This window comes from Loxodonta africana, chromosome 27 (assembly GCF_030014295.1).
Source record: "Loxodonta africana isolate mLoxAfr1 chromosome 27, mLoxAfr1.hap2, whole genome shotgun sequence".
In the NCBI taxonomy this organism is placed as follows: Eukaryota; Metazoa; Chordata; class Mammalia; order Proboscidea; family Elephantidae; genus Loxodonta; species Loxodonta africana.
The window spans coordinates 32400649-32427920 of record NC_087368.1 but is presented as its reverse complement, the minus strand read 5'-3'; the positions used below and the strand labels follow the sequence as shown (position 1 = coordinate 32427920).

The window sequence follows — 27272 nt, the reverse complement described above, 5'->3', positions numbered from 1 at the left end:
GCTCCCATCTAAGAACAGATGGCAAAAGCTTTACATTGGCGTCAAGGCCTCAAGCCATACGCCCTCACCCCACCCCATATACTTAAACCTCCATAACCTTATCTCCTACTTGTCCCCTTTCCATGCCTACTCCTTGGCCTTCTTGCTGTTCCCAGACCACACCAAGCCTGCTCTTGCTGTAGGACACTGCACATGCTGTTCCCTCTGCCTGAAATGCTTTTCCCTGGGACCTCTTTCCATCAGGTCTCTGCTCTGATGTCACTGCTCATGCAGCCTTCCCCGACTGCCCTATTCAACACTGCAGCTGCAACCCCAGGACTTCTCACCCCTTCCCGGCTTAATTTTTCTCCTTCGCAAGCATCACCATCAGGTACATTGTATGTATTTATTCTGGTTTATTTGTTGTCAGTCTCTCCCTGAAGAATAAGCTTCGTGATGAGTACTTTCATACTTTATTCTGTGCAGTATCTGCACAGAGGAGCCCTGGTGGTGCAGTGGTTAAGAGCTCGGCTGCTAACCAAAAGGTTGGCAGTTCGAATCCACCAGCTGCGCCTTGGAAACCCTATGGGACAATGCTACTCTGTCCTATAGGGTTGCTATGAGTTGGAATTAACTCAACAGCAATGGGTCTGGTATCTGCACAGAATAACAGACAAAAACTTAGGGTCATTATGAGTCGGAATTGACTCAACGGCATCGGGTTTTTTGTCTGTTATTCTGTGCAGTAGCTCCAGTGCACAGGTCACGGCCTAGCACATAATAGTTGCTAAAAAAATATTTATTGAAAAGCTGAATTCAAACTAGACACCCTCTGGTTTTCTTCCATTTCCAGCTCTGAGCATTGTAACTCAGCAATGTCTTCAAGTGGGAACAACCAACCATTGTAAGACTGGAGTGCAAAAATGTTGGGCAAAAGCTATTTTTCTGCATTCTACACTGTCTATCCAACTCATTTTTCAGTGGGTGCCAAAATGGGGCAAGTTAGATTGAGTGAAGACCATCATAAGGCTTGGAGAAGTTTAGCTCTGATCCTCCACCATCTTTCCTGACCAGGGGATGGGAAAAGGGAGATGAAAATCTGGACTGGGGAGTGTTTTGTTCTGTTGTACATAGGGTCGCTATGAGTCGGAACTGACTCGACAGCACCTAACAATAACAACAAAATCTGGAAGAGAGGCCAAAGTAGGTTTTCACAACAATCATCTTTTAGGAGTGTTTTTCTTATTTAAAAAATAATACTGATTTTTCTGGAGGGAAAAAACAAACAAGCCATGGAAGACTATCCTTCCAGCCAGAATGGTGAGAAAGGCAAGTAAAATGGGGAAGGCAGGTGTGACCATGGGAAGAGAGGTCCAAATATAGGGAAAGCAAGTGTGAAGATGGGAAGACAAGTGTGAACACGGAAAAGGTAGGCTGACCCCTAGTTACGTGGAGTGAGAGAGATGGGGGCTTCCCTTTCACTTCACAGGGTGAAGGGGAGGCTTTGAGGTATCAACAACCTGGCACATTGAGAACAAGTTGGACAAAGAATCTTGTGTTTCCTGAACATCGAGGGGAAGTCACTTTGGTTGCTGCGGACTAGCTGGTCTCCTCCATCTCCAAGAGGTCATCCACGTATTCCACAACCTCTCCCTGTAAGAGACAAAAGCACACCTCTGTTAAGTGGGCTACCTGACTTTAAAAGTGTTGGTGAGCAGAGACTATTTCCAAGAGGCCACTGCTCACTGCCTGCTCAGGCTGGGGTAGACCTTCTCCTCTGGCCTTGGGCCCAGAGGACCTGACTCCTCCCTTGGAATGGACCTTGGCTTCCAGTCTGCGTGGACTTGGCACCATGTGCTCTGTGACCACAGAGGGACTGCATGAAGCCAGCAGCCCTGCCACCCTCTGAAAGACTCCACTTAGTGCCCGTCCTTCTGTGCAGCCCCCATGCACCTATACCCCAGCTCCCCTTTCCATTGGCTGTTATCTCACAGGGCCACAGTCTGTCTGTTCCCTTTCTGCCTTGACCACCAGACCATGAGCTCTTCAAAAACCAGGACCTGGGTTTATCCTTCTTCCTCAGAGCCTGGCATACAGAAGGTGCTCGATAAACGTGCTAAAGGATAAGTGGCTGAGTACATGCATGCATATTGCTGGTATGGCTGGAACACTCTACTTAAAGGAAACACTCTTGGGAAGAGTGAGACCCATCTGCCATTGGTACCAGGAGCCCACCCACCTGCTCCCTCCTATAACTAGCCTTGAGGGGCTCACCCCATAGAAGCCCAGCATAATTCCCAATTTCCTTCTCTGTATTGATCTTCCTCCCAAAGCCCACGTGGGCCACCAGGTGATGACACCCATTCCCTTGACTTCAGAGAAGGAATGAATCGCTAAGAAGGCCAACCCTCTTTCCCTCCCTCAAGGTTCAGCACAGGCCAGCCTCACCAATAGTGACCACTTCTTGCTAAAGCTCATAGAGGTCACCACACCAGCCCAAGAGCCTATTTGCTCCTTTTTATATTTTAACACAGAGGTTCATAAAATACCTCAGCATTTGGGAGCAGGTGGAAAATCTATCAAGTATGTGAGACACAAAAGAGGGGTCTTATTATTTTCATCAAATTTTTCTACCATGCTGTGCCTGAGATTAGAAATTAAAGTTACAGGAGTAGAAAGCCACTGCTTGCTTTGTGGACCCCCAAAAGGAAAGTGTGGTATGGCACAGGGTTTATGCGTATAACCAAGACATCCGCTCCCAGAGTTACTGTTTCCTGTTGTGGAGATGCTGTGACATAGGGGATGACAGTCCCTTCTGCTTGTTAGGTGCCATCAGGTCGGCTCCGACTCATAGCGACCCTGTGTACAACAGAACGAAACACCGCCCAGTCCTGCACCATCCTCACAATCCTTGTTATGCTTGAGCCCACTGCTGCAGCCACTGTGTTAATCCATCTCGTTGAGAGTCTTCCTCTCTCTCACTGACCCTCTACTTCACCAAGCATGGTGTCCTTCTCCAGGGACTGATCCCTCCTGACAACATGTCCAAAGTATGTAAGATAAAGTCTCGCCATCCTGCTCTCTAAAGACCATTCTGGATATACTTCTTCCACGACAGATTTGTTTTTCTGGCCCTCCATGGTGTATTCAATATTCTTCACCAACACCATAATTCAAAGGCATCAATTCTTCTTTGGTCTTCCTTATTCATTGTCCACCTTTCACATGCATATGAGGCGATTGAAAAACACTGTGCCTTGGGTCAGGCCCACCTTAGTCCTTAAAGTGATATCTGCTTTTTAACACTTTAAAGAGGTCTTTTGCAGCAGATTTGCCCAATGCAATGCATTGTTTGATTTCTTGACTGCTGCTTCCATGGGCGTGGATTGTGGATCCAAGTAAAATGAAATCCTTGACAAATTCAACATTTTCTCCATTTATCACAATGTTACTTATTGGTCCAAACTTCTGCTTCCCATACCTGTTGCCGTGGAGTTAATTCGGACGCACAGAGACCCTACAGGACAGAGTAGAACTGCCCCATAGGGTTTCCAAGGAGCAGCTGGCAGTTTCAAACTGCCGACCTTTTGGTTAGCAGCCGAGCTCTTAACCACTGTGCCGCCAGGCTCTGAAACTGTCATAGGCTTCTATAAACTCTTTTTTTTTTTTTTTAACCAATGTGCCAATTTTCAGAAACTCTCACACACATTACAATGCCAGAAAGATAATATCATAGTTTTCTAGTGCTGCTATATTAGAAATTATCACAAATTGGTGGCTTTAACAAACAGAAGTTTATTTTCTCACAGTTTAGGACGCTAGAGTCCGAATTCAGGGTGCCACTCCAAAAGAGGGCTTTCTCTCTCTGCGGGCTCTGACGGAAGGGCTTTGTCTCTTCTGAGCTTTTATTGTATTGGTTTTGTTTTTAGTTGGAAATTGTTACTTGCTACAATTCGTTATATAAAATACATAAGGTATTAGAAAAGAGCTCATTCTTTATAGATGGATTAGTTCCTTCACCATTCTAAAGCCTCATTGAACTCATTTAACAAGCTAACTACTCCAGGGCCTTCAACGTCATGCCTTTTATCTTGAGAGTACCAACTCCAAAAATGCTAGGAATTGTACAGCCTGGAGTAAGCCTGGTCTGTTCCGGTGGATGACTGCTGACCAGCTGTGTGACTCTGAGCAAGTCACTCTACCTTGCTGTGCTCGTTTACTCCTCTGTGACATGAGAGAGCTTTACTGACTCTGATCCAACATCTATGATTATTCCTAATAACATTGTTCTCATACATCAAAAGCCTTCAAAAGACTCGTAGCCTTACACGCAGGAATTTATCCTAAAGAAACGATCAGAGAAGGGGAAAAGGATTTAGTGAATTCTGTGTTATTTATGAGCCCAGGTGAGGCAGTGGGCTTCCCGGCCCATGGAGAGAGAAAGCTGAGTGCCTTTGGGGGGAAGCCTAGGGCCAGGGAGAAGTGTGCCTGCAAGCAAGGTTGGGGAGAGGCTGTCCTGATAGAACTATATCCTGAGTGTTCCTGAGCCTGAATTGTAGCTGCTGCTTCTCTAATAAACCCCACAATTGCGAATATGGTCCATGAGTTCTGTGTGGCCACTGCAATGACTTACTGCACCCAGCAGAGAAGTAGAGTGCTGTGGGAGGGATGGCTGGTGTCAAAGTTGGTAAAGATGGCGGAGAGAGGAGGCATGTCTGAGCCCCACCCCATAGGAATCAGCCTTGGGCTGTTGGTCTTGGTTCTCCTTCCTCCTTGTGGGGTTGGAGGAGATCAGACACTGCCCCCAAGCCATTTTTACAACTTAACTGTGCTCAAGAGGAACCTATACATAGACCAAGAGGCAGTCATTGGAATAGAACAGGGAGATACTACGTGTTTAAAAATCAGGAAAGGTGTGTGTCAGGGATATATCTTTCAACATACTTATTCAGTCTGTATGTCGAGCAAATAATCTGAGAAGCTGGACTATATGAAGAGGAATTTGGCGTCAGCATTGAAGGAAGATTCATTAACAACCTTGCTCACTAAAAGTGAAGAGGACTTGAAGCACTTACTGATGAAGATCAAAGTCTAAAAATCCTTCAGTATGGATTATACCTCAACACAAAGATATCACACTCAGGACTAAGGTGCACCTGACCCAACAAGCCACAGTATTTTCAATCACCTCATATGCATACGAAAGTTGGACAATGAATAAGGAAAACTGAAGAACTGATGCCTTTGAATTACGGTGTTGGCAAAGAATACTGAATATACCATGGATTGCCAGAAGAACGAACAAATCTGTTTTGGAAGAAGTACAGCCAGAATCCTCCTTGGAAGCAAAGATGGCCAGACTTCATCTCACATACGTTGGACATGGTATCAGGAGGGACCAGTCCCTGGAGAAGGACATCATGCTTAGTAAAGCAGAGGGTCAGCAAAATAGAGAAAGACCCTCAACGAGATGGATTGACACATGGCTGCAACACTGGGCTCAAACATAACGATTGTGAGGGTGGTACAGGATAGGGCAATGTTTCGTTCTGTTGTTCATATGGTCACTATGAGTCGGAAGTGACTCCACGGCACCTAACAACAAAGATAAAAATCAGGGAGAGGGGAGGGTTCTAAGTAACCTCACTGTTTTTACAAAGTTAAAAAATGGTGGTCGGATGACTGCATGATGGATTCCTGGAGCGTCGCTCTGTATTCCCCGTCAGGAAATGTAGCGCTTCAGCCTCGGTTTCTTAGAAAGCCGTTCTTTTCAGTGCCAGTATTCTGACTTCCATTAAAACACCCACCTAAACCATATTTCTCAAGGTCTCCTTCTGTTTCTTATTTTTGGGGATAACTTGGCCTTCCAGTGACTTTAGCGCCGATGTGAGTAATATTTTCTCTTAGCCAGACGTGTGCTGGACATGAAAACTTACCTCATCATCATCCATTACGTTTTCCTTAGCAAAGTCATACAGCTCTTTCTGGAGCGTGGTCACGTTAAAGAACTGAACTGCTTCCTGTTTAGACACAAACAGAGAACAGTTTTTGTGACCAGCCTTCTAATGTTAGGACATCAAGTTTTTAATGCGGAATGATCCCAATTTGGTATTCCTCCACTAGTCTACACTAGCGTCTTAGCATAGTGCCTATGGAAAACCAACCACCAAGACACTGACTTTACAATGGAGTGGCCACACACCCATTAGGACGGCTACCATCAAAAAGACAGATGATAACAAGTGCTGGAGAGAATGTGGAGGACTTGAAACCTCCATGTATTACTGGTAGAAATAGAGAATGGTGCAGCCACTCTGGAAAACAGTCTGGTAGTTTCTCAAAACGTTAAACATAGAGGTACCATATGACCTAGCAATTCCACTCCTGGGTATGTACTCAAAGAAATGAAAACATATGTCCAAATAAAAACTTGTAGGTGAATGTTCATAGCAGCATTATTCAGAATCGTCGAAAAGCGGAAACAACCCAAATGTCCACCAACAGATGAATGGAGAAACATAGGCTATGATTCCCTTTATATGAAATGTCTAGAAGAGGCAAATCCAGAGAAACAAAAAACAGATTAGTGTTCAACAGGGGCTGGGGAAAGAGGAGAATGAGGTTTCTCTTTGGGGTGATGAAAATGTTCTAAAATGAGACAAAGGAGTGCATGGGTCGCCAGGAGTCAGGGGGCTACTCAGCAGCAGCTGACAACAATGACATCGTTAGCTGAACTGGTATCTCATGAGAAGTTGAGGAAAATTAATAAAATGAGATAGTGGGGATGGTTGTACAGCTCGGTGAATATACTAAAATCCTCTGAAATATGTACTTGTAAAAAGTGAATGTTATTAAATATGAATAATATCTCAATAAAAGGACAGTCAGCTCAGTGAGTGAGCGAGCAAGCAAGCAAACGTGTGTGTGTGTGTGTGTGTGTGTGTGTGTTGGCAGGCGAGGGAAGGGGGTAGGAAAACGTGAGTACGGCAACTCAGGGGAGCATATAGAAACCCCAATGGCAATACCAGCTAAAGGCAAAGATTAACAGAAAGAGACCTTTTGAAAGTGGTACATGATTAACGGTTGCTGCTGTACATTGACAGGGAACTTCCAAAAACTCGAGGGCACCTAGCAACAACAACAGGTAATGAATGGAATCCTTTGACATTGGATGCAAAACTGTGAGCTCGTCCATCAAAGAGAGACTCGTTAAACAGTGGCCCATCCTCAAACAGCGTACCATGAAAGGGTCAGAAAATGAAGGAGGTATATGGGGGTGCCATGAAAAAATGTTATGAAGAAATTGTTCATAAAGACACTGCAAGTCACCAAACGGTATGTAGAGTACAATCCTTCTTCTGTAACAATAAAACATAAAAAACCAAAAACCAAACCCAGTGCCGTCGAGTCAATCCCGACTCCTAGTGACCCTATAGGACAGAGTAGAACTGCCCCATAGAGTTTCCGAGGAGCGCCTTGTGGATTTGAACTGCCGACCCTTTGGTTAGCAAATGTAGCACTTAACCGCTAGACCACCAGGGTTTCCTACAATAAAACATAAGCTTTATGTAAAAGCCAAAAAACCAAACCTATTGCCATCAAGTCAATTCGGACTCATAGTGACCCTACAGAACAGACTAGAACCACCCCCTAGAGTTTCCAAAGAGCGCCTGGTGGATTTGAACTGCTGATACTTTGGTTAGCAGCAGTAGCTCTTAACCGCTAGACCACCAGGGTTTCCTTCAACAGACAGAGCTAGGAAATACATCTGTATATATTAGAAATCACAAGTTTTACTGGTATCTCCAATTTCATTTCAGCTCCAAGGAGTTCTGTATATAGGAGGGAATATTTGCCTATAAAGCAAGGGGTAAAAGGAGAGGGCTTAGGAAGGAATTTCACTTTCTAAGTGAAATATTTCTGGAAGGTTTGCAATTTTTAGAATTTCCATTGATTTAGGGGAAACCCTGGTGACGTAGTGGTTAAGTGCTACGGCTGCTAACCAAAGGGTTGGCAGTTCAAATCCGCCAGGCGCTCCTTGGGAACTCTATGGGGCAGTTCTATTCTGTCCTATAGTGTCTCTATGAGTCGGAATCGACTCGATGGCACTGGGTCTGGGTTTATTGATTCAGGTATCGGAATAAAACAGCAGTATGTTAAGAGGAAGAAAAAAAACTACAGAAAAAAATAAAAGAGTTTTCCTTCATTTCAGTAATAACCCATTCTCGTAGTGTGCAGAGTGGGCTCCTGAAAGTGAAACTGAGGAGGAGAAGAGGCAAAGCAATGCTTGGGGCACGGGGCACGGGGCACGGGGCACGGGGCACGGGGCACAGACGCGGGGCACTTACAGGCCTGGGCTGGAAATGCTCGTCCGAGAGGCCCCACTTCTCCCGGTGATACTGGTAAAACACCAGGTTCTGCTGCATGACCTTGTCGTTCTGGTCAAAGAGCAGGTAGCTGACGGCACAGGGGGCTGCGTTCTTCAGGTCGTTCACTGGGGTCAGGGAGAAAGGGGGACATCAGCAAACCCTGCCCATCCTTCCTCTCACCTGCCGCTCTTCCTAGAAGGTCACCTTTTCAAAGAAAAGTTCATGAAGGCCTCCAACGAGGGCATCAGCCCCAGGAGGGCAGGTCACACATGAGGCTTCCACGGAGGGCTGGAGCTGGCTTTGGAATATGGACGTCCTTTTTTTTTTTTTGTTAGGTAGATGTCTTTGCAGAAATGCCTGCGTAGGGCCTCTGGCTCCAGGGACCTAAGCTGGTCTCACGGCCCTGCAGCCCAAGGAAGGCTGGGTCCCGAGGCTTGGACTGTCCTGGGGCTGACATTAGCTCCTGGGAGCAGGGGAGGGTGAGCTTAGCAGCACATGCTCCCACTTGGAACCTACAGCTGACCTGCATGCCTGGGCCTCACTTGCATGGGCCAGAGTCTCCACATCCAGGCAAGCCCCTACAGCTGAACCAGGTCTGGAAAATCGAAGGCTGGTGCACACTCTGAGCTGGAAGAGATCTGAAAAGCCACCTGGTCTTGGTATCTCCTGGGGGCTTGGGTTCCCACCTCCAGCCTCCCGACCTAGTGCTGCCCCTCCTGTGACAGAGCACCTTCAGCGTGGAGACCTGGCAGGGAGGGGTTGGATTCGTCTTGGGAGTAGGAGGCAAAGGGGAGCAGGTCAGGAGACACAAAAGCCACTGCGCATTTATTCTGGCACCCATAACCCCCCGTTGCCATCGAGTCGATTGCAACGCATAGCGACCCTATAGAACAGAGTAGAACTGCCCCATAGGGTTTCCAAGAAATGGCTAGAGGATTCAAACTGCCAACCTTTTGGTTAGCTGCAAGCTCTTAACTACTACACACCAGGCCTCCATTCCACTGCAATTTACCAAGGAATACTACCTCAGCTACCAAGCTATAGAGTCGTTAAGAATCAGAATTGACTCGAGGGCAACGGGTTTTTGTTTTTGTGTTTGTGTGCGCGTATAAATAAATCCTGCCACCCAGTGGCCGTTTCCTGTAATGACAACTTTAAAGCCAGTGTCTGCCCGGAATGGAAAAGATTCAAACATGAGAAACAACCCCTCCCCTCAAGAAATTTAGAGTTCAAAACAGGGCAGGCTTTCAGGAAGTGTGTCCCCCCCAAACATGTGCTGTAAATCCTAACCCCTATCCCTGTGGTGGGGCTGCTAACCAAAAGATGGGCAGTTTGAATCCACCAGCTGCTCCTTGGAAACCCTCTGGAGCAGTTCTACTCTGTCCTGTAGGGTTGCTGTGAGCCAGAATGGACCCAACGGCAAAGGGTGTTGATTTATCCCAGTGGTTATAATCCCATTTGGGAATGGGTTTTCATTGTTATGTTAGTGAGGCAGTATTAGTATACGGTGTGTCTCAAATCAATCTCTTGAGATCTAGAAAGAGCAGATTAAGCCAGCAGAGGTGGGAGAAGACAGACACCATGCCACACGAAGATCACCAAGCAGCCAAGGAACAGGACCTGCCCCCAGAGCCCATAGAGAGTCAGTGCCCTGAATTTGAACTTCTAGCCTCCTAAACTGTAAGAAACTAAATTTCTGTTAGTGAAAGCCACCTGCTTGTGGTATTTCTGTTATAGCAGCACTAGATAACCAAGATAACTTATAACCCCAGAAAGCAAAGATTTCTTGGAAAGCAGCAAGTAAAGCCAAAGGTTTTGGTCTACCAGTGTTTATAAGTCTTTGCCACGGTCTCTGATATGCAAAGCGATTTTCAGAGGGGGAGCATGGGGGTGTGTGAGCCTGGGTGTGATCACCAGGGGTGGGGCGGGCAGGGCCACTGGGCTGCCACAGCCAGGATATGTCTAGTATACTTCTGAACTTGTCTGCTAGTCTTGTGTGCCCACAACCAAGCCAGGCTAGACAGCCTCATGGATTCCTCCCCACGTTTCAAAATCCAACACAGGGCTGGCGTGAAGCAGGGGATCAATGAAAGAGAGGTGTCAGCACAGATTTTCATGAAAATGAAATAAAACTTCAGCTTCTGTTTCCACCCAACAAAAAATATTTAAACGGTGATTGGCGAAGTATTGATAGAAGTCGAAGCTGGGTGACGGGCTCACTGGAACTCACTATACCATTCTCTCCACTTTTCTGTGTACATTTGAAAACTTCCATCAGTTAAAAAACAAAACAAAACCTCATGTATAGAATTTTTCATAATTCTTATTAAAACAGGGCTCTTCCATAGAGACAAGTGTGGATGAATATAACCAAACTGTTAACCCTTGGGTAGGGGGTGAGGGAAGGGGAGGGAGATGGACGTCTCTCTGTTCATCTCTGAGTTGTTAGTTTTACAGCAACAAGCCTGTTATTATAAGCTTTTGTGGAAGAAAGCAATAACTAGTCAATTATATATATATATATTTTTTTAAAAGGTGGCTTTTCATAGGCAAAAAACACTGCCTTGTAGAAACTATCCTCTCAACACTAGAATACGGTCAGTAACCATTTGCTGAGGACCTACTATGTACTGGGTGCTGTTCACAGCCTATGTAGAAGTAGCCTCTGGTCCTCTAGGCTAAATAATCATTTACCAGACAGCTGGTGCCGGGGTTACAATGACAAGGAAAATCTCATCCTGCTCTCGGTGCAGGGGGACCGCTGGGAAAGATACAGGTTTACACACACCTCGCGCTCCTGCTGATCCCAAAAATATCCCAACCAAGGAAACAAAGCTTTTCACTGCATCCTGAGATGAAGTGCAGGCTGCCGGAAGAGCGGGTTCACTGCTGACAGAGGTAAGTCCCCTTACTCGGGAAGACTTGGCGTGAACGACTCTGTGTGTGTGCGTGTGTCCTTTGGCACACAAGACTTTCACTGCATCCTGAAGATGAAGGAAGCTGGGATAAAGGGGGATGGCTGTTATGGGAAGAGGGAGTCCCACAAAGAATATGGCTATGGAACCTTAGCTACAGAAGCTAAGGTCACTTCTCATTCTCCCCAGGACAGCCCTGAGACCAGCTGCTCTTGAGTTTGAAGGGGTGTCCCAGGGGCAGAAGAAACCTGCTACAACTAGACCCTGGCATTTCTTCATCAGGGCACACTAGTTTCTGCTGCAGCTTTTCCCAATAAAACGTCCAGTGCTCTGTAACCGCACCGCCAAGTGACCACAGTGCAAACAAGTGGCGCTCTGCAAAGTCAGTGACGTGGAGAGAAGGAAACGCCAAAACGGACAGGCTCTGAAGTCTCGACTTTGAAATACCTTCTCTCCCACGTTCATTTCATTTTGTCCACTTAGAATGTTCTGATTGAAAAACTCCAGTCTCAGCTCAAGGGAGGACCAACTGGAATGAGACTTACATAAGGCTAGTGCTGGGGAGGACGGGAAACAACGATGAAAAGGAAACACTCACGGAGAGTGTGACTACCCGAAGCGTTTCATTTAGTCTGCACAATGATCCCATGAGGTTAGCTCGATTGTCTCTACTTTACAGGTGAGGAAACTGAGACACAGAAAAGTTAGGAAGTGATGAGGCTGGAATTCAAGCCTAGGCAGTCTGGCTGCAGGGTCTGCATCCTGAATCACCAGGCCAAGCTGCCTTTTTGCACAGAGCATGGCACCAAGGCTGTCGATGTGACCTCCACAAACTCTCCCAATAACCCCAGGAGGTAAGCATTGTTACTCTATATTACAGATGGGGAAACTGAGTCTTGGAAGGATTCAGTGCCTCACCCGGGGTCTCAAAGAAGATGATTACTTACGTTTATAATAAGCAAACTGCAAATAATGATACATGGTGGCCACAAACTTCTCAACAGGATAGCCTCCTATCACCGGGGTGAGGTTTTCTTCACACTGTATTTTGCACTCCAGGACTTCTATGTAGTGATCTGAAAGAACACACACAAATATTCAGAGTACTGCACACGCTGCTCTCTTGGTATGCTCCTCCGGTGCAAAAAAAAAAAAAAAAGGACAAAGGTAAAAGAAAAATATTTGCAACACTTATGATAAAGGGCTAACTAACATCTTTAATATACAGAAACAAACAAACAAAAACAACCATTGCTGTTGAACCAACTCCCACTCACACAGCCCTACAGGACAGAGTAGAACTGCCCCACAGGGCTTCCAAGGAGCAGCCGGTAGATTCAGACTGTTGACCTTTGGTTAGCAGCTGAGCTCTTAGCCACTGCGCCACCAGGGCTCCCTTAATATACAGAAAGCTCCTTAAAATCAGTAAGAAAAAGATAAACAAGAAGGAAAAAATAAATCCCCAATATAAAAATGGCCAAAGGGTATCAACACAACAGAATTATTTAAAAAAAAAAAATGACTAATAAACATTGTGAAAAGATGCTAAACCTCATTCGTAATTAAAGAGATACAATCTCCCCTAAAATGTTTAAACTGTTAAATTGGCAAAAATGTTAGACTTTGCTAACCCCCAGTGTGAGGGAAAGAATGGTGCAACTTACACTCTCATTTTCTATTGGTGGAAGCAAAACAGGAACAAAGTTTTTGGAAGCAATTTGGCAAAATTTATCAGAGGTTAAAATATACATATATCCTCTGACCCAGCGGCCCACTTCTGGGAAATTTTCTTAGACATCGGCACATCACGTATCATACGGGGTACCAGTCCTCCTGAGGTACTGCACTGCCCTTCGTGGTTTCCCTACACCCACGCTTCTCTAAATAATCCCTTTGTAAATAAATCCTTCTTGAATTTATTCTGATTTGTGTGTGCCAGTTAGGACCCTGCCTCATACAGAAGGAGGCTTATTTTTCACAGTACAGTTGTCCCTCAGTATCCTCGGGCATTGGTTCCAGGACCCCTATGCCCCGCATACCAAAATCTGAGGACGCTGAAGTCCCTTATATTAAAACGGTGTACTATTTGCATATAACCTACACACCGCCTCCCATATACTTTAAATCATCTCTAGATTACTTATAATAATCTATCAGTAGATTATTACCGTGCCACCAGGGCTCCAAGAGAGGGGGACACAGGTGGGAATTAGATGAAGCCTAAGTGGCCATGAGCTGACAGTTGTGAAGCTGGGTGACAGGTACACGAGAATTTGTTATAATCTTCTTTCTATTTTTGTGTATGTTTGACATTTCCCATGGTAAAATGTTTTTTTTTTTTAAGAAGAGAAAATAGTACTCTGTGAAAAAAGAGATTCATAAACAAAAAAATGGTGAAAAGCCCTGGATTCAGTAAGTTTGAATGAACTTCCACACTGCAGAATTTTTAAGACTCTAAAGCACTGGGCTGCTAACTGAAAGCCTGGCCTTTCGAACCCCCCAGCTGCTCCACTGGAGAAGGATATTGCAGTCTGCTTCCCTAAAGATTACAGCCTTGGAAACCCTTAAGAGTAACCATTAAAGTGCACAGTGACTCTCTGAGTGACGGTGCACAGCCCATCCCCAAACTCATGTGGCCAGGGTACCCTTTCTGCAAGGTGCAGTTCTAGGATCAGCGTTCCTCAAACCCCTTTGGGAAATCTCCTCTCGGCGATTCCCCATTTTCGCAGTGACCCTATCCACTACAGAAAAACCTTAGGGAAACCGAGGCTATATGTGGGCGGTGTTGTAGGTTTTCTTTCTCTCTTCATTTTTCTTTCCTGTGTTCTCTAAGCTTTGTATAATGAGCATACATTGTTTTATAATCAGAAAAAAAATTTTTTTCGGTTACCTTAACGCTGACTTACACCTTAAGGTTTCTTCATTCTACCTGCGCGTGTGTTGCAAAATTTCCATAATCAGAGTTATCTCAGAAATGTGAGTCACTTACTTGCTCTTGGGACCATTTTTATTTTTCCAGAAGCCTGTGATGGTGGGTGGGAATCTGTCATCAAGCAAGGCCGATGTAGGAGAGTCTTGTTACTGACCTCCCCAGGCCTGTGCTTGAAAGTTATACTCAGCTATTTGGCGTACTGGTTAAGTGCTACAGCTGCTAACCAAGAGGTCAGCAGTTCAGATCCACCAGGTGCTCCTTGGAAACTCTATGGGGCAGTTCTACTCTGTCCTATAGGGTCGCTATGAGTCGGAATCGACTCAACCGCAGTGGGTTTGTTTTTTTTTTTTTAAGTTTATTTTACGAGCAGTCTCTGCTGAGTCACAGGCTTGTGACACAGGCTATGTAGGTGTTGGCTGCCCCAGTTAACCCATGAATATTTAAGCTCAAAGTCTCCTCAGAGGCCACTCAAGTCACCTAGAAGGAATGTAGAGAGATAGCAGACATCCAAGGAAGACAGATTCCAGCTATTCCATTTACCTCTAGGACACAACCCACCACCAACCTGCAATGGAGAGATAGAAATCCTTGAAGTCCTTGATCTCCCTAGAGCCTTCACAGGCTGCAAGACACCCATAAAAGGCTTTGAAGAAGTCAGGAAGGGCCAGCTCCATGTCTGTGACGGACGTTCTCCAGTTCTCGCCGTTGTACGCCCGCACTGCTCGGATGAACAGGCTCTGAAACACAAGAAGAGGCAAGCGAAGCTTGCTCCTGGCCATGGAGGGAGACAGATATGTCCTCCCCAAAGGAATCATGACCATCTCCAAGCTCCGTTCTCATTAACGCTGAAGAAACCACCAAAACCCAAAAACCCATTGCTGTCGAGTCGATTCCGACTCATAGTGACCCTATAGGACAGAGTAGAACTGCCCCCATAGAGTTTCCAAGGAGCACCTGGCGGATTTGAACTGCCGACCCTTTGGTTAGCAGCCATAGCACTTAACCACTATGCCACCAGGGTTTCTGAAGAAACTGTACTGGCCCTTAATAAAATATGAAGCCAATTGGTAGCTTATTTTATATCTAGATTTTTCTACCCTCACAGTGGGTACACTTTTTATTTATTTAGTTTTAATTGAAAATGTAGGTGGTGTTTGACAACTAAATCAAATGTGAAATCAAGGAAAAGGCAGCAATCACATCAGTGGTGCCAGGGCCCAGGGATTGGGACAAGGAGTTGACAGCAAGGGGGCATGAGGGAACTTTTTGGAGGAAATTAAAATATTCTTTATCATGATTATGGTAGAAGTTAGGCGACTGTATACATTTATCAAAACCCATTGAATTGGTAAATATAATGCAAATACATTATAGCTCATTAAAGCTGATTTTTTAAATGAATCAAGAAAAAGATAGGAGCTTGAGAGCAGGTGTCTGATACCCCTCCTCCGCTACCCCCCTTGCACTCCCCATCTCCCCGCGACAGTGAAGTATACAACAGGAGAACCCTGTATCAGCCTTAGTTACCGGGGAGGGCGGCCATGTGCCAGATAGTTAAAACTTCAAAGAATTTTTGCTAGTTGTTGACTAAACCGAATATAAGAGACATAACTAGGGCCAACAAAGCTGAGGCAGGAGAAGTCTTCCAGCTCAGCTGTGTGACCTCCCCCCTCCATCCCACTCCGCAGACTGGCTCTCTCAGACACCAGCACACAAGCATGGATACCCCACTCTCCCTGCAGAAGACTGGAGAATTTTTTCCTGGAAAACTGAAGGGTCCCCAGAAGAGAGACTTCTGCATACTCTATCTGAGGGTCCCTGCCAGTGAAAAAGTGAGCTTGCGGTGTGATCACACTATAGGGACCCTGTCATCACACCTTGGGACCTGACAGTTCCTCATAGATACTTTCAATACATCCCCATTGTCAGCACTTGCCCCACCCTACCTCAGCCTTCCTTGGTACCTATGGCCCCAGTGCCTAAACTCAACAGGACCTAACAACTGTAAGTGTTCATAGGGTTTAAAAACCCAAAACCAAACCCCTTGCCTTGGAATCGATTCTGACTCATAGTGATCCTAAAGGACAGAGTAGAACTGCCCCACAGGTTTCCAAGGCTGTAAATCTTTACGGAGGCAGACTGCCACATCTTTCTCCCGCAGAACAGCTGGTGGGTTCCAACTGCAGACCTTTGGGTTATCCGCTGCTGAGCGCTTTAACCATTGGACCACCTTGGGTTGCTATGAGTTGGATTCAACTCAATGGCAATGGGTGGTCATAAGGGTTAATAAAAGGACCTTATTATTGTTATTGCTGCTGTTATTGTTAATTCTCATCAGAACCCTCCCTTGTAGAAACATGGGTTTCCATATCCTCTGCTCTGTCAAGTGGGTCCCCCAGCTTCTCTGTCCCCTTTCCACCTTCATCTATGCAATATATGTTATAATTCGAGGTTGGAATATATCATAGTTTCATCAAAGAGAGACGTTTACAATGCCGTTTCTTGTTTTCCTGGTTGTTATCAAATAAATTGTGTCCCCCACAAAACATGTATTAGAATTCTAACTCCTATACCTGTACGGGAGCCCTGCTAGCACAGTGGTTAAGAGCTGGGCTCCTAACCAAAAGGTCGGCAGTTCAAATCCACCTTGGAAATCCTATGGGGCAGTTCTACTCTGTCTTGTAGGGTCGCTGTGAGTTGGAATTGACTCGATGGCAACTTTTTTTTTTGTACACCTGTGAATGTAATCTGGTTTGGAAATAGGGCTTTTCTGGTTAGGTTTATTAGATCATACTTAAGTAGGGTGGGTTCTAAATCTAATCACTTCTGAGTCATAAAAAGAGCAGGTTAGACTCAGAGGCACACACACATGGGGGAAGACAGGCACCATGTAAGGATCATCTACAAGCCAAGTAGCCAAGGAATGTCAGGGTCTCCCTGCAAGGAAGGAATCAACATGGCGGAGACCCTGATTTGGACTTTCAGCCTCTTGAACTGTGAGAAAATAATTTTCTGTTCTTTAAAGCCACCCACTTGTAGTAGTTTTGCTACAACAGCACAAGGTAACTAAGACACTGGTCCTCTTCAGATGATTTCCAAGACACGTCTTTACTTCACCATCTTTAAATGAAATGATCAAATGATCGTATTCCTAAAATGTAGCATTTAAAGAAACGGTAGCTTTAAAATCATCATGGAATGTAAAAACTCATTCTTCAGTAGATAAACTTTGTGCTTAAAGTCAATCATTTCTATTGTGATAATATTCATAACATGTCACGAAAATCAATAGTGGTCCTTAGATGTCAATAGCTGTTAACCGAGATACACTTCTTTAATGATTCACATCGCAATGAACTGCTGCGTAAAAATCTGAACATACCTCATACGACTTGGCCTCCAAGTCTTTGATATAGTCCTCAGCATCAGGCAAGCTCTTGTAGTACGCCATGTTTCTCTTCATCATCTCGTCATCGGGATGCTTCAGTAGAAAGGTGTGCGCAGCCGCGATGGCTTTCGGAAGATTGTTTGCCTAAGTACAGAGAAGAAAGACAAAAGCTACTCAATGGATGCTGAGCAGTGATTTTTGCAAAACAAGAAATTTCTGTTCAGATCTTCAGAAATTTTGTGTTCATACACAATGTTCCCAGCTAGGGGTTCACTGACTTTCAGGGCCCCTCAAGAATGGCCCAGCCGCTGTTATTAGGTGCCATGGAGTCGATTCCGACTCATAGCGACCCTACGTACAACAGGACAAAACACTGCCCAGTCCTGCACCATCCTCACAATCCTTGTTATTGTTGATCCATCTTGTTGAGGGTCTTTCTCTTTTTCACTGGCCCTCTACTTTACCAAGCATGATGTCCTTCCCCAGAGACTGGTCCCTCCTGATAACATGTCCAAAGTGTGAGATGAGGTCTCGCCATCCTTGCTTCTAAGGAGCATTCTGGTTGTACTTCTTCCAAAACAGATTTGTTCATTCTTCTGGCAGTCCATGGCATATTCAATATTCTTCGCCAACACCATAATTCAAAGACGTCAGTTCTGCTTTGATCTTCCTTATTCTTTGTACAGCCTTCCCATGCGTATGAGGTGATTGAAAATACCATGGCTTGGATCACGCCCACCTTAGTCATCAAAGTGATATCTTTGCTTTCAGCCACTCTGGATGAGTGTTTGTTTTTTTTTTTTTTCCTGAAGGTGACTGTTTGGATGGTATCTGTGTGTCTTTCCCAATCTACTCACCACTGTCTCCAACCTGCTCTGTGCACCAGGCGACTGGTCTGCATAGACTATAATAATGGACTTCATGCTCTCTGGCTTCCAATTGGGCTCACTAGTGAGGAGTCCCAGCAGGAGACTGAAGGAAGGGAAGAGTCAGCATGGGCTCTTTAGTCTCCTGGCTCCCTCCTAGCTCAGTCACCTGAGACTGCTGTGTCCCTTAACTGAAGGCCACAGCTCCTCAAGGTGGCCCTCTCCATAGAATCTCCGTCTTCCCAGGTTCCAGTAATTGCTCTCTACCTTGCCCCCTTTGGCCTAGGGGTGATCACACTCCACTGTTATCTGGGGGTACCGGTGGTTCAGTGGTAGAATTTTCGCCTTCCAAGGAGACCCAGGTTTGACTTCCTGGCCAATGCATCTCAAGTGAGTGCAACTACCACCCAGTCAATGGAAGCTTGTGTGTTGCTGTGATGCTGAGCAGGTTTCGGTGGAGCTTCCAGACTAAGAAAGACTAGGAAGCAGGTGATCTGCTTCTGAAAAATCAGCCAGTGAAAACCGTATGGATCACAAAAGTCCGATCCTGTTGTGCATGGAGTCACCATGAGTTGAAGAATTGAAGGCCAGCTCAACAGCAGCTAGCAACAACATACCCCGGTATTACCAGCCCTGGGGTACTGCACTATCTCTTATGGATTGCCCACACCCTGCAGATAACTGTGCAAATAACCATCTTATTCAACTTCCCTCAAATTACCCAATATGACTGCCCACGTCTTTTCTGCTAGAACCTGCACCAATGCATTGATGTTTTCCTAAATCTCTCACAGAGCCTTCCCCTGCACTATTTCTTCCGCTTACATTCTTGATGACCTTCACCAGCTCCTCACTGACTCATTTATTCACTCAACAAACATTTGCTGAGAGCCTCCTATGTGTTAGGCACTATTCCAGAAAGTGGGTCTGTAGTAATGAACAAAACAGAAGGAAAGAAAAAAAAAATCCTTGCCTTCATGGACCATAAATTCAAATAAGTTCTCCCTGTCTTTCCACAACCTCAATGAAGAGCCTGTCTTTTATGTTCCCCCCATGCCCTGTCTCCCCACTTTTCATACCCCACTGTATCTCAATTAACGAGTCTATCTCCTTGAAGGACCCAGCTGCATGTTATTCATATCCACGTTCCTGGTGTGGCACAGGACCTAGGACAAGGTGGGACATCCTAGGTATTGGTGATTTGAACATAATGCCATAATAACTGCATAATATTTTGAGAAATTAATTCACATTTTCCTCACCCTCTCTATTCCCCTTTCTCTACTCCCCATTTACGCAGTGACTAGCTGGTTCTGAGTTTCACTGCTATACAGAGGTAGATGTCAGGTCAAAATGCAGAAATGACTCAGATGACAAAAGCCCTGTGCTCCGGATGAAATTTAGCAGGTTTGAAGAGAGGTGGGGAGTTGACAGAGGGAGCTGCCTGGAGAAGCTGAGTGGCCTGGAAGAAGAAGAGGGAGAAAGAGGGAATCTCCCAGACTAGAAAAATGTTTCCCTTGGGGTCTGGAGCAGCAGCAACTCTGTGAGGTCTGGAGCTTCAGGGTTGGCACCCTTATTGGCAATGCCCAGGAAGGCAGAAGACTCAGGGAGGGATGGTGTGTTTTGTAGGGTCATCCAGGGGCCAGGCAGACAGGGATGTGGACGCCTCCCTGTGCAGAAGCCCCTATACTGATGCTTTGGCTCTGTCCCCCAGGGCCCTGGACTCATGGCTCAGCTGGTGGGGGAACAGCAGGTGCCTACACCTGTGCACAGAGACTCCCCAGCCCTTCCAGGAGGGCACTGAGAGCAAGAATTAGGAAAATCGGTTTGGGGAGAAAAAATAAATGGATATTTGGTACACTCTGGATTTATGATACACATAGGATTACCGATATCTGTACCAGATGGTCCCTGAATTGTGTCCAAGTCATCTTGACACCTCAGTGGAGTCCCACTGGAGAAGTGCTGGGTAGAAAGGAAGGCAGACCCCCTGATATTTTGAGAATGCCAGTCTGCAGTGCAATGGATCACTTTTATATGGCCTTTCTTGCCATGGTCTTGTAACTCCTACCCAAGCGAACGGGTGGGACTATGCAAATAAGGTAATTGTGGACCACCAAGGGGACTGGATAGCTTGCTAATAATGCAGATAAAGTTCATGGCACCCATGTTGGGTGGGACCATGCAAATATGGTATATGGAACCCTAACGAGAGGACTGGTCAGTTTCACCATCCCGCTAGGCTTAAAATAAGCCATCCCAGAGGCGGGAAGGGAGGATCTCACCATCACCAGAAAGAAGAGCTAGGAGTGGAGTGTATCTTTTGGACTCAATATCTCTGTGCTCAGAAGCTCCTGGAACCAGGAGACCGAGAGAGAAGGAGAGAGAGAGAAGGAAAGAGAGAGAGAAAGCTGTAACACTGAAGACAGAAAGAAGCAGTGGCAGAGAAATGGCAGCAGCAGAACCAGGTGACCGGCAGAAGGCCAGGCCCACGGAGCGAGAAAACTGAGTGCCTTTGGGCAGGAGGCTTGCTGGCAGAGTAGGGTACCTCCGAGCACTTGGTGGAGCTAGGCTTGCCAACCCACTGAGCTAGAGCTGAGCACCTTTGGGCCGAGGCTTACTGGTGCCTCTAGGCACTTACTGGCGGAGCTAAAAGGGCTTTGTAGTACTTGCTGGAACAGGGCAGAGGCCGAGCAGCCAAGGGCCAGAGACCTGCCTGCGGGCACACCTGAGAAGCGGCTGTCCTGATAGAAGAAGCTGAGCATTCCTGAACCCGAATTGTAACCTGTTACTTCCCTAATAAACCCCATAATCGTGAGTATTGTCTGTGAGTTGCGTGACCATTGCAATGAATTATCGAACTCAACAGAGAAGTAGAGAGTGCCGTGGGAGGGACAGTTGGTGTCAGAACTGGTAAGGATGGTGGAGAGGGGGGCATGTCTGACCTCTGCCTCATGGGAATCAGCCTTGGGCTGTTGATCTTGATTCTCCTCCTTTCTTGTGAAGTTAGAGGAGGTCAGACGCCACCCCCATGCCGTTTTTTAGTCAGAGGCCTAAGGCGGGACTGTGTCTGAAAGAGTTCTACAGAGAGCTTACACCCCGTGGCCAGAAAAAGGCTGGTCTAGAGGGAGAAGGAAGGAGGGGGTGTGAATGCAGCCTTTTAAAGCATTTGCCAAGGAAATTAGATTCCCTGATGCCCAGAAGAGCATCCAGAAATGGAGGGACACAGAGCTGAATTTTCTCAGCCCCTAACTGAAGCCCTGGTGGCATACTGGTTAAGAGCTACGGCTGCTGGCCAAAAGGTCAGCAGTTCGAACCTACCAGCCGCTCCCTGGAAACCCTATGGGGCAGCTCTACTCTGTCCTATAGGGTCACTATGAATTGGAATTGACTCAACATGTTGTTTTTTTAATTCAGAATCTGAGCTGTAAGAAAATAGACTCTCTTGTGGAAAAGGTAATGTTGTTTCCTTCAACTCAGGCTCTGCCAGCCAGAACACAGGGCCACATCTTGGCAACTAAACTCTGGCAGACCCCAGGCAGGCTTTGGGGATGGTGGGTGCCTGAAGGGCAGCCCCAGCTACCTGCCAAATGAGCCACCCTAAATCTGCCCCCTGTGGCTCGGGGGAGACCAGAGTTCATGTGCAAGCAAGGGGTGGGTAAGGGTGCATGGGAGCCAGCCAACTCTGTCCAGCTCAGAGCAAATAGACATTAAGGATTTGATTAAGCGCTGGGGTTCGCTTTTTGCTTGGCCACTGGGGGAGGTGAGCATTTCACGGAAGGCGGCAGCTGGGCAGAAAACCCACAGCTCAGGACATGAAACCACAGATGCGCTGGTGACCTGGGACCTACGGCGGGCTTGGGGGCTACACACCAAAAGCACTTTAATCCCTGGGTACTGCAAATGGTTAATGCACTCAGCTGCTAACCTAAAGGTTGGAGGTTCAAGTCCACCCAGAGGAACCTTGAAAGGAAGACTTGGGGATCTACTTCCAAAAAACCAGCCATTGAAAAACACTATGGAGTCACCAGGAGTCCATGTGGTCACCAAGAGTCAGAGTTGACTCCATGGCAAACTGACTGGTTTTTGGTTTTCCTCCAGAGCATACATCTGAGTATCCTTGCCTCACCAGGACAGTGCATATCCACCTTCTCCAGTCCCATGTTCAACTCAGGCATTTTTCCCCTTAATCACTGAAATAAAGGCCTGCTTGATTCTGGGGAGCGTGGTTGAATCAGAATGGCACGGAAACATTTACCCACGTCCTGCCACCACCACCCTGCAGCACCATCCCCCAGCATCTCTCTCCAGCCTTCAGGTGCCAGGTAGAATGTACATGCCTGGCACCAATCATTTTCTCCCTACCTATAAACAGAGGTTGAAAACATAAACATCATTGAGGGAGAAGTAAATAAATAAACCATACACCACCTAAAATCACTTTCTCAGTGATCTTTTCTGTTAAAGCAATTAAGTCAATGTTCTGGCTTATTAATAAAATTCTTAATTGTGTCCTGTTTTTGTGGACTGAATTGTATCCCCCCAAAATATGTATTGAAGTCCTGGTCCCTGTACCTGTGGATATGATCCTGTTTGGAAATGTTTTCCTTCTGTTGTATTAAGGAGGCCATACCAGTGTGGGGTGGGTCCCAAACCTACCACTTCAGGGTTATAAAAACAGCAGGATAAACACAGACACACCCAGAGGGAAGACCTGCTACGGGAGGAAACGTCTACAAGCAAAAGAACGCCAAGAGTTGCTGGCAGTTGCCCGAAACTAGGAGAGAGGCCTAGGGCAAGACCCTAATTTGGACTACAAGCCTTTAGAACTGTGAGAAAATAATTTCCTGTTCTTTAAAGTCACCCATTTTTGGTATTTCTGTTCGGGCAACACTAAGTAAAACATCTGTCCTATAAGAGATCCAAAAATACTAAGACAGATGGTATTTTACTGACTTTCTAAGGATGTGATTGTCACAAGACTATAAAGCGTTTTGAAGTGAAGCTAGGAACATCCTGACCTTTAGAGGCTGGCATGTTAAAGGAGAAAACCCATGCCTTCCGGTCACATTAAGTAAAATTCTCTTCTTCTCCCTGTAGCACTAGTTTCTAGTTCACATGCGTACTAAAGAAATCCAATCTCCAAGCACCATCAGGTTTAAAAACAAAACATCCCCCCCCCATTATGTGACTCAAATTTGGTTCAAATTGTATTTGTCTAAAGCAACACAAAAAAGAGAATTAAATGGGACATTTTTAGCTTAAAAAAATAGCGCCGGTATGAGCCAGGCATCATTTTTCATTGTCCTGGAATTTTATTAATCTTATCCCATGGTTCTATTTTAAATCTGCTTTTTATTGCCAGGTTATTCACAAAACTGATACTTTATATAAAAATAACTAAGCACAGAAATAACCCAGTGTTTCTCCTATTTGGAGTTGTGTGTTATTTTATCGCTCATACGGATGCCACAGACACGTGGCTGTCTTAGCAGAAATATGAAAAACAGACCTTGCAGTCCAAGGACTCAAAGCAAAGTTAAAAAAAAAAATTTCTACCTTCTGCCACCGATCTATTTTTGTAGCCATTAAAATCTGTGCAATATATTCCTTTAAATTTTTTTTTCAAGAAAACAAAGTAGAACCTGGGTTTTGAGAGGGCTTTCTTGGCAAAACCCTGTGAAGATCCGCCAAGAGGAGGCCTTTTTATCCTGTAAAATAGGGAATGCAGCCCATTCTTAAACCTTGTGGGTCACCGCAGTAAAGACTAGAAGGATAGAGAATCACAGTTCATGGCTATTTTTAGCCAGCAATCACAGACGGGATTTAAGCTGAAGGAAGACATAAAAAGAAGGAAGATAAGTGTGTTAAATTCTGGATGAGAGAAGTCAGTCAGTTTGTCAGTGACCCTGACAAATCGCAGTCCACAAGTTCTGCTTCCCTAAACCAGAATGTTCCTTAGAAGCAAGGATGGCGAGACTATGTCTCATATACTTTGGACATGTTAACAGGAGGGATCAGTCCCTGGAGAAGGACATTACACTTGGTAAAGTAGAGGGTCAGCGAAAAAGAAGAAGGCCCTCAAGGTGGATTTACACAATGGCCGCAACAATGGGCTCAAGCATAACAATGATTGTGAGGATGGCGCTGGACTGCGCAGTGTTTCCTTCTATTGTACAGAGGGTCGCTATGAGTTGGAACCCACTTGACGGCACATAACAACAAGAAGCCAGGATGTGTCCCCTCAACTTGTCCCTGTCTTTCCCTGACCTCAATTCCTCCTCTATAAAAGGGACTTGGAGCCCTGGTGGCGCAGAGGTTAAGAGCTCGGGTACTAACCAAAAGGTCAGCAGTTTGAATCCACCAGCCACTCTTTCGAAACCCTTTGAGGCAGTTCTACTCCGTCCTGTAGAGTCACCATCAGTGGGATCAGAACTGACTCCATGGCAACACTCAGTTGAGGAAACGGGATTTTATGGTGTACACGGAGCATGAGCGCTTGTTGAGAGCTAGACACTATGGCACGTGTTCTATGGCTGTGTTCTCTACCTTGGAAGGACCCTTCAAGAACATTATTTTCATTTCTAAGATGAAGAACCAAACCAAACCCATTGCCGTGGAGTTGATTCCAACTCAAAGAGAGCTTATAGGACAGGGTGAAACTGCCCCACAGGGTTTCCAAGGAGCGGCTGGTGGATTTCAACTGCTGACATTTTGGTTAGCAGCCAAGCTCTTAACCACTGCACCATTAGAGCCCCAAGATGAAGAACCGGGCAGGATTTGGCGGCAAAGATGAGCCAGAGAGAGCTGGGTCAAGGGAGGGTGGTGGGCGCTTCCGGGACAGGGGCGGGGCTGGAACGGGAAATGGGCAGAGCCCGGGAGGGAGTGGGAGGGGCCTGGGAGGTGGGCGGGGCCTGGGGGAAGTGCTCTGGGGTGCGGCCTGAGGCTGAAAGGGGGAAGAGGGCTGGGTCCGGGCAAGATCTGGGCATGGCCAGGCCTGGGGAAGCAGTGTGAGGGCGGGGGATGGGGCGGAGCCTGGGACAGGAGTGGGCGTGGCCGGGGAAATCTGTCTGAGGCGGGGCCTGGGGCAGGGGGGCTGGGCCTAGGGAAGCAGTCTGGGGGCAGGGCCCGGGGCGGGGTTGGGGCCTGGGGCGGGGCCCGGGGCGGGGCTGGACCTGGAGGAGCTGTTTGGGGGCGGGGCCTCAGACGGGGCGGGGCTGGGCCTGGGGAAGCAGCCTCGGGGGTGGCTCGGGGCGGGGCCGGACCTGAGGAAGCAGTCTGGGGCGGGGCCCGGGGCGGGGTTGGGGCCCGGGGCGGGGCCTCGGACGGGGCGGGTTAGGACTTGGGGAAGCAGCCTTGGGGCGGGGCCCGGGGTGGGGCGGGACCCGGGGGCGGGGCCTCGGACGGGGAGGGGCCGGACCTGGGGAAGGCGTATGGGGCGGGGCCGGGGGCGGGGCCTCAGAAGGGGCGGGGCCGGTCCTGGGGAAGCAGCCTCGGGGTGGGGCCCGGGGCGGGGACGGGGCCGGACCTGGGGAAGAAGCCTCGGGGCGGGGCCCGGGGCGGGGGCGGGGCCAGACCTGGGGAAGCAGCCTCGGGGCGGGACCTCTGACGGGGCGGGGCCGGACCTGGGGAAGCAGCCTCGGGGCGGGGCCCGGGGCGGGGGCGGGGCCGGACCCGGGGAAGCGGTCTGGACACAGGCCCGGGGCGGGGCCTCTGGCGGGGCGGGGCCCGGGGCGGGGCCGGACCCGGGGAAGTAGTCTGGACACAGGCCCGGGGCGGGGCCTCTGGCGGGGCGGGGCCGGACCCGGGGAAGCGGTCTGGACACAGGCCCGGGGCGGGGCCTCTGGCGGGGCGGGGCCCGGGGCGAGGGCGGGGCCGGCTTGCCTTGAAGTAGGCGAACTGCAGGAACTTGTAGGGCTCGCGGCGCTGGAAGTCGGCCAGCACGTCGCGGCTGGGCTGCGACTGGCGGAAGGCCGGCAGCCCCTGCTTGCAGCGCTTGAGGCAGTGCGCGCGGCGGAGCAGGCCCCCGAAGAGGCGCAGCTCGGCGTAGCGGGCGCGGCCGGCGGCGGGCGCGGGCTCGGGCGCCGCGCTGCAGTTGAGGTGGCAGAAGGCCTCGCTGTCGCGCAGCAGGCGGTGCAGCCGCAGGCTGATCTCCAGGTAGCCCACGCTCTCGGCCCAGTGCTCGCCGCTGTACTGGTCCAGCGCGTGCCGGTAGGCCGACTCCAGCGGCATCAGCTCGTCCCGCGGGAAGCTGCGGAAGCTGTAGCGCTCGTACTGGGCGCGCCCGGGGCGCAGCGCACAGCCCGCGCACAGCAGCGCCAGCAGCGCCGCCGCCCCGCGCCTCGGCTCCATCGCGCCCGGCGGAAGGAAGGACGAAGGGAGCGGGAAGGAAAGGGAGGAGGAGGAGGCCGGCGCGACGCGGCGGGCCGGCTCCGGGAGGCGGGACGCTGCCTGCGACCCGCCCCCGTCCGGCCGCCGCTCCCCAGCCAGCGCGGGGTCCGGGCCCGGCTGTCCGGGTGGGAGCGCGCGCGGCCGGCTGGCCTTCCCGGGGCAGGGCGCGCTGTGTGCTGGCTCCTGCGCCGCCCGACGCGCGTTTAGGGGCTCCCTGTTCCTCCGCTCGGGGACGGCGGCCTGCAAGCCAGACGCGGGCCGGACGGGCCGTAGATTAGCGCCACTTCTGCTTTGGAATCCGTTGGGGGACCTGTGCACAAGCAGATTCCTGGACCCCCCTGAGCTTCTGATTCGGCAAGTCTTGGGTCCGGGCCTGAGAATTCGCATTTCTAACCAGCTGATGCTGACTGTCCACGGCCTGCACTTTGAATA

General features: G+C 48.1%; 1 protein-coding gene across 1 annotated transcript; it reads right to left on the bottom strand.

Annotated features, from left to right (window-relative positions):
• Positions 1 to 375: 375 nt before the first annotated feature.
• CRTAP (cartilage associated protein) lies at positions 376 to 26812 on the bottom strand. The gene is made up of 7 exons (XM_064277433.1): positions 26334 to 26812; positions 17578 to 17727; positions 14761 to 14932; positions 12211 to 12339; positions 8328 to 8473; positions 5916 to 5999; positions 376 to 1632 (listed from the first exon to the last, which is right to left on the bottom strand). The coding sequence occupies exons 1-7, from the start codon at positions 26799 to 26801 to the stop codon at positions 1579 to 1581; spliced, it is 1203 nt and encodes a 400-aa protein (XP_064133503.1). The 5' UTR covers positions 26802 to 26812; the 3' UTR covers positions 376 to 1578.
• Between the last annotated feature and the right edge of the window lie 460 nt (positions 26813 to 27272).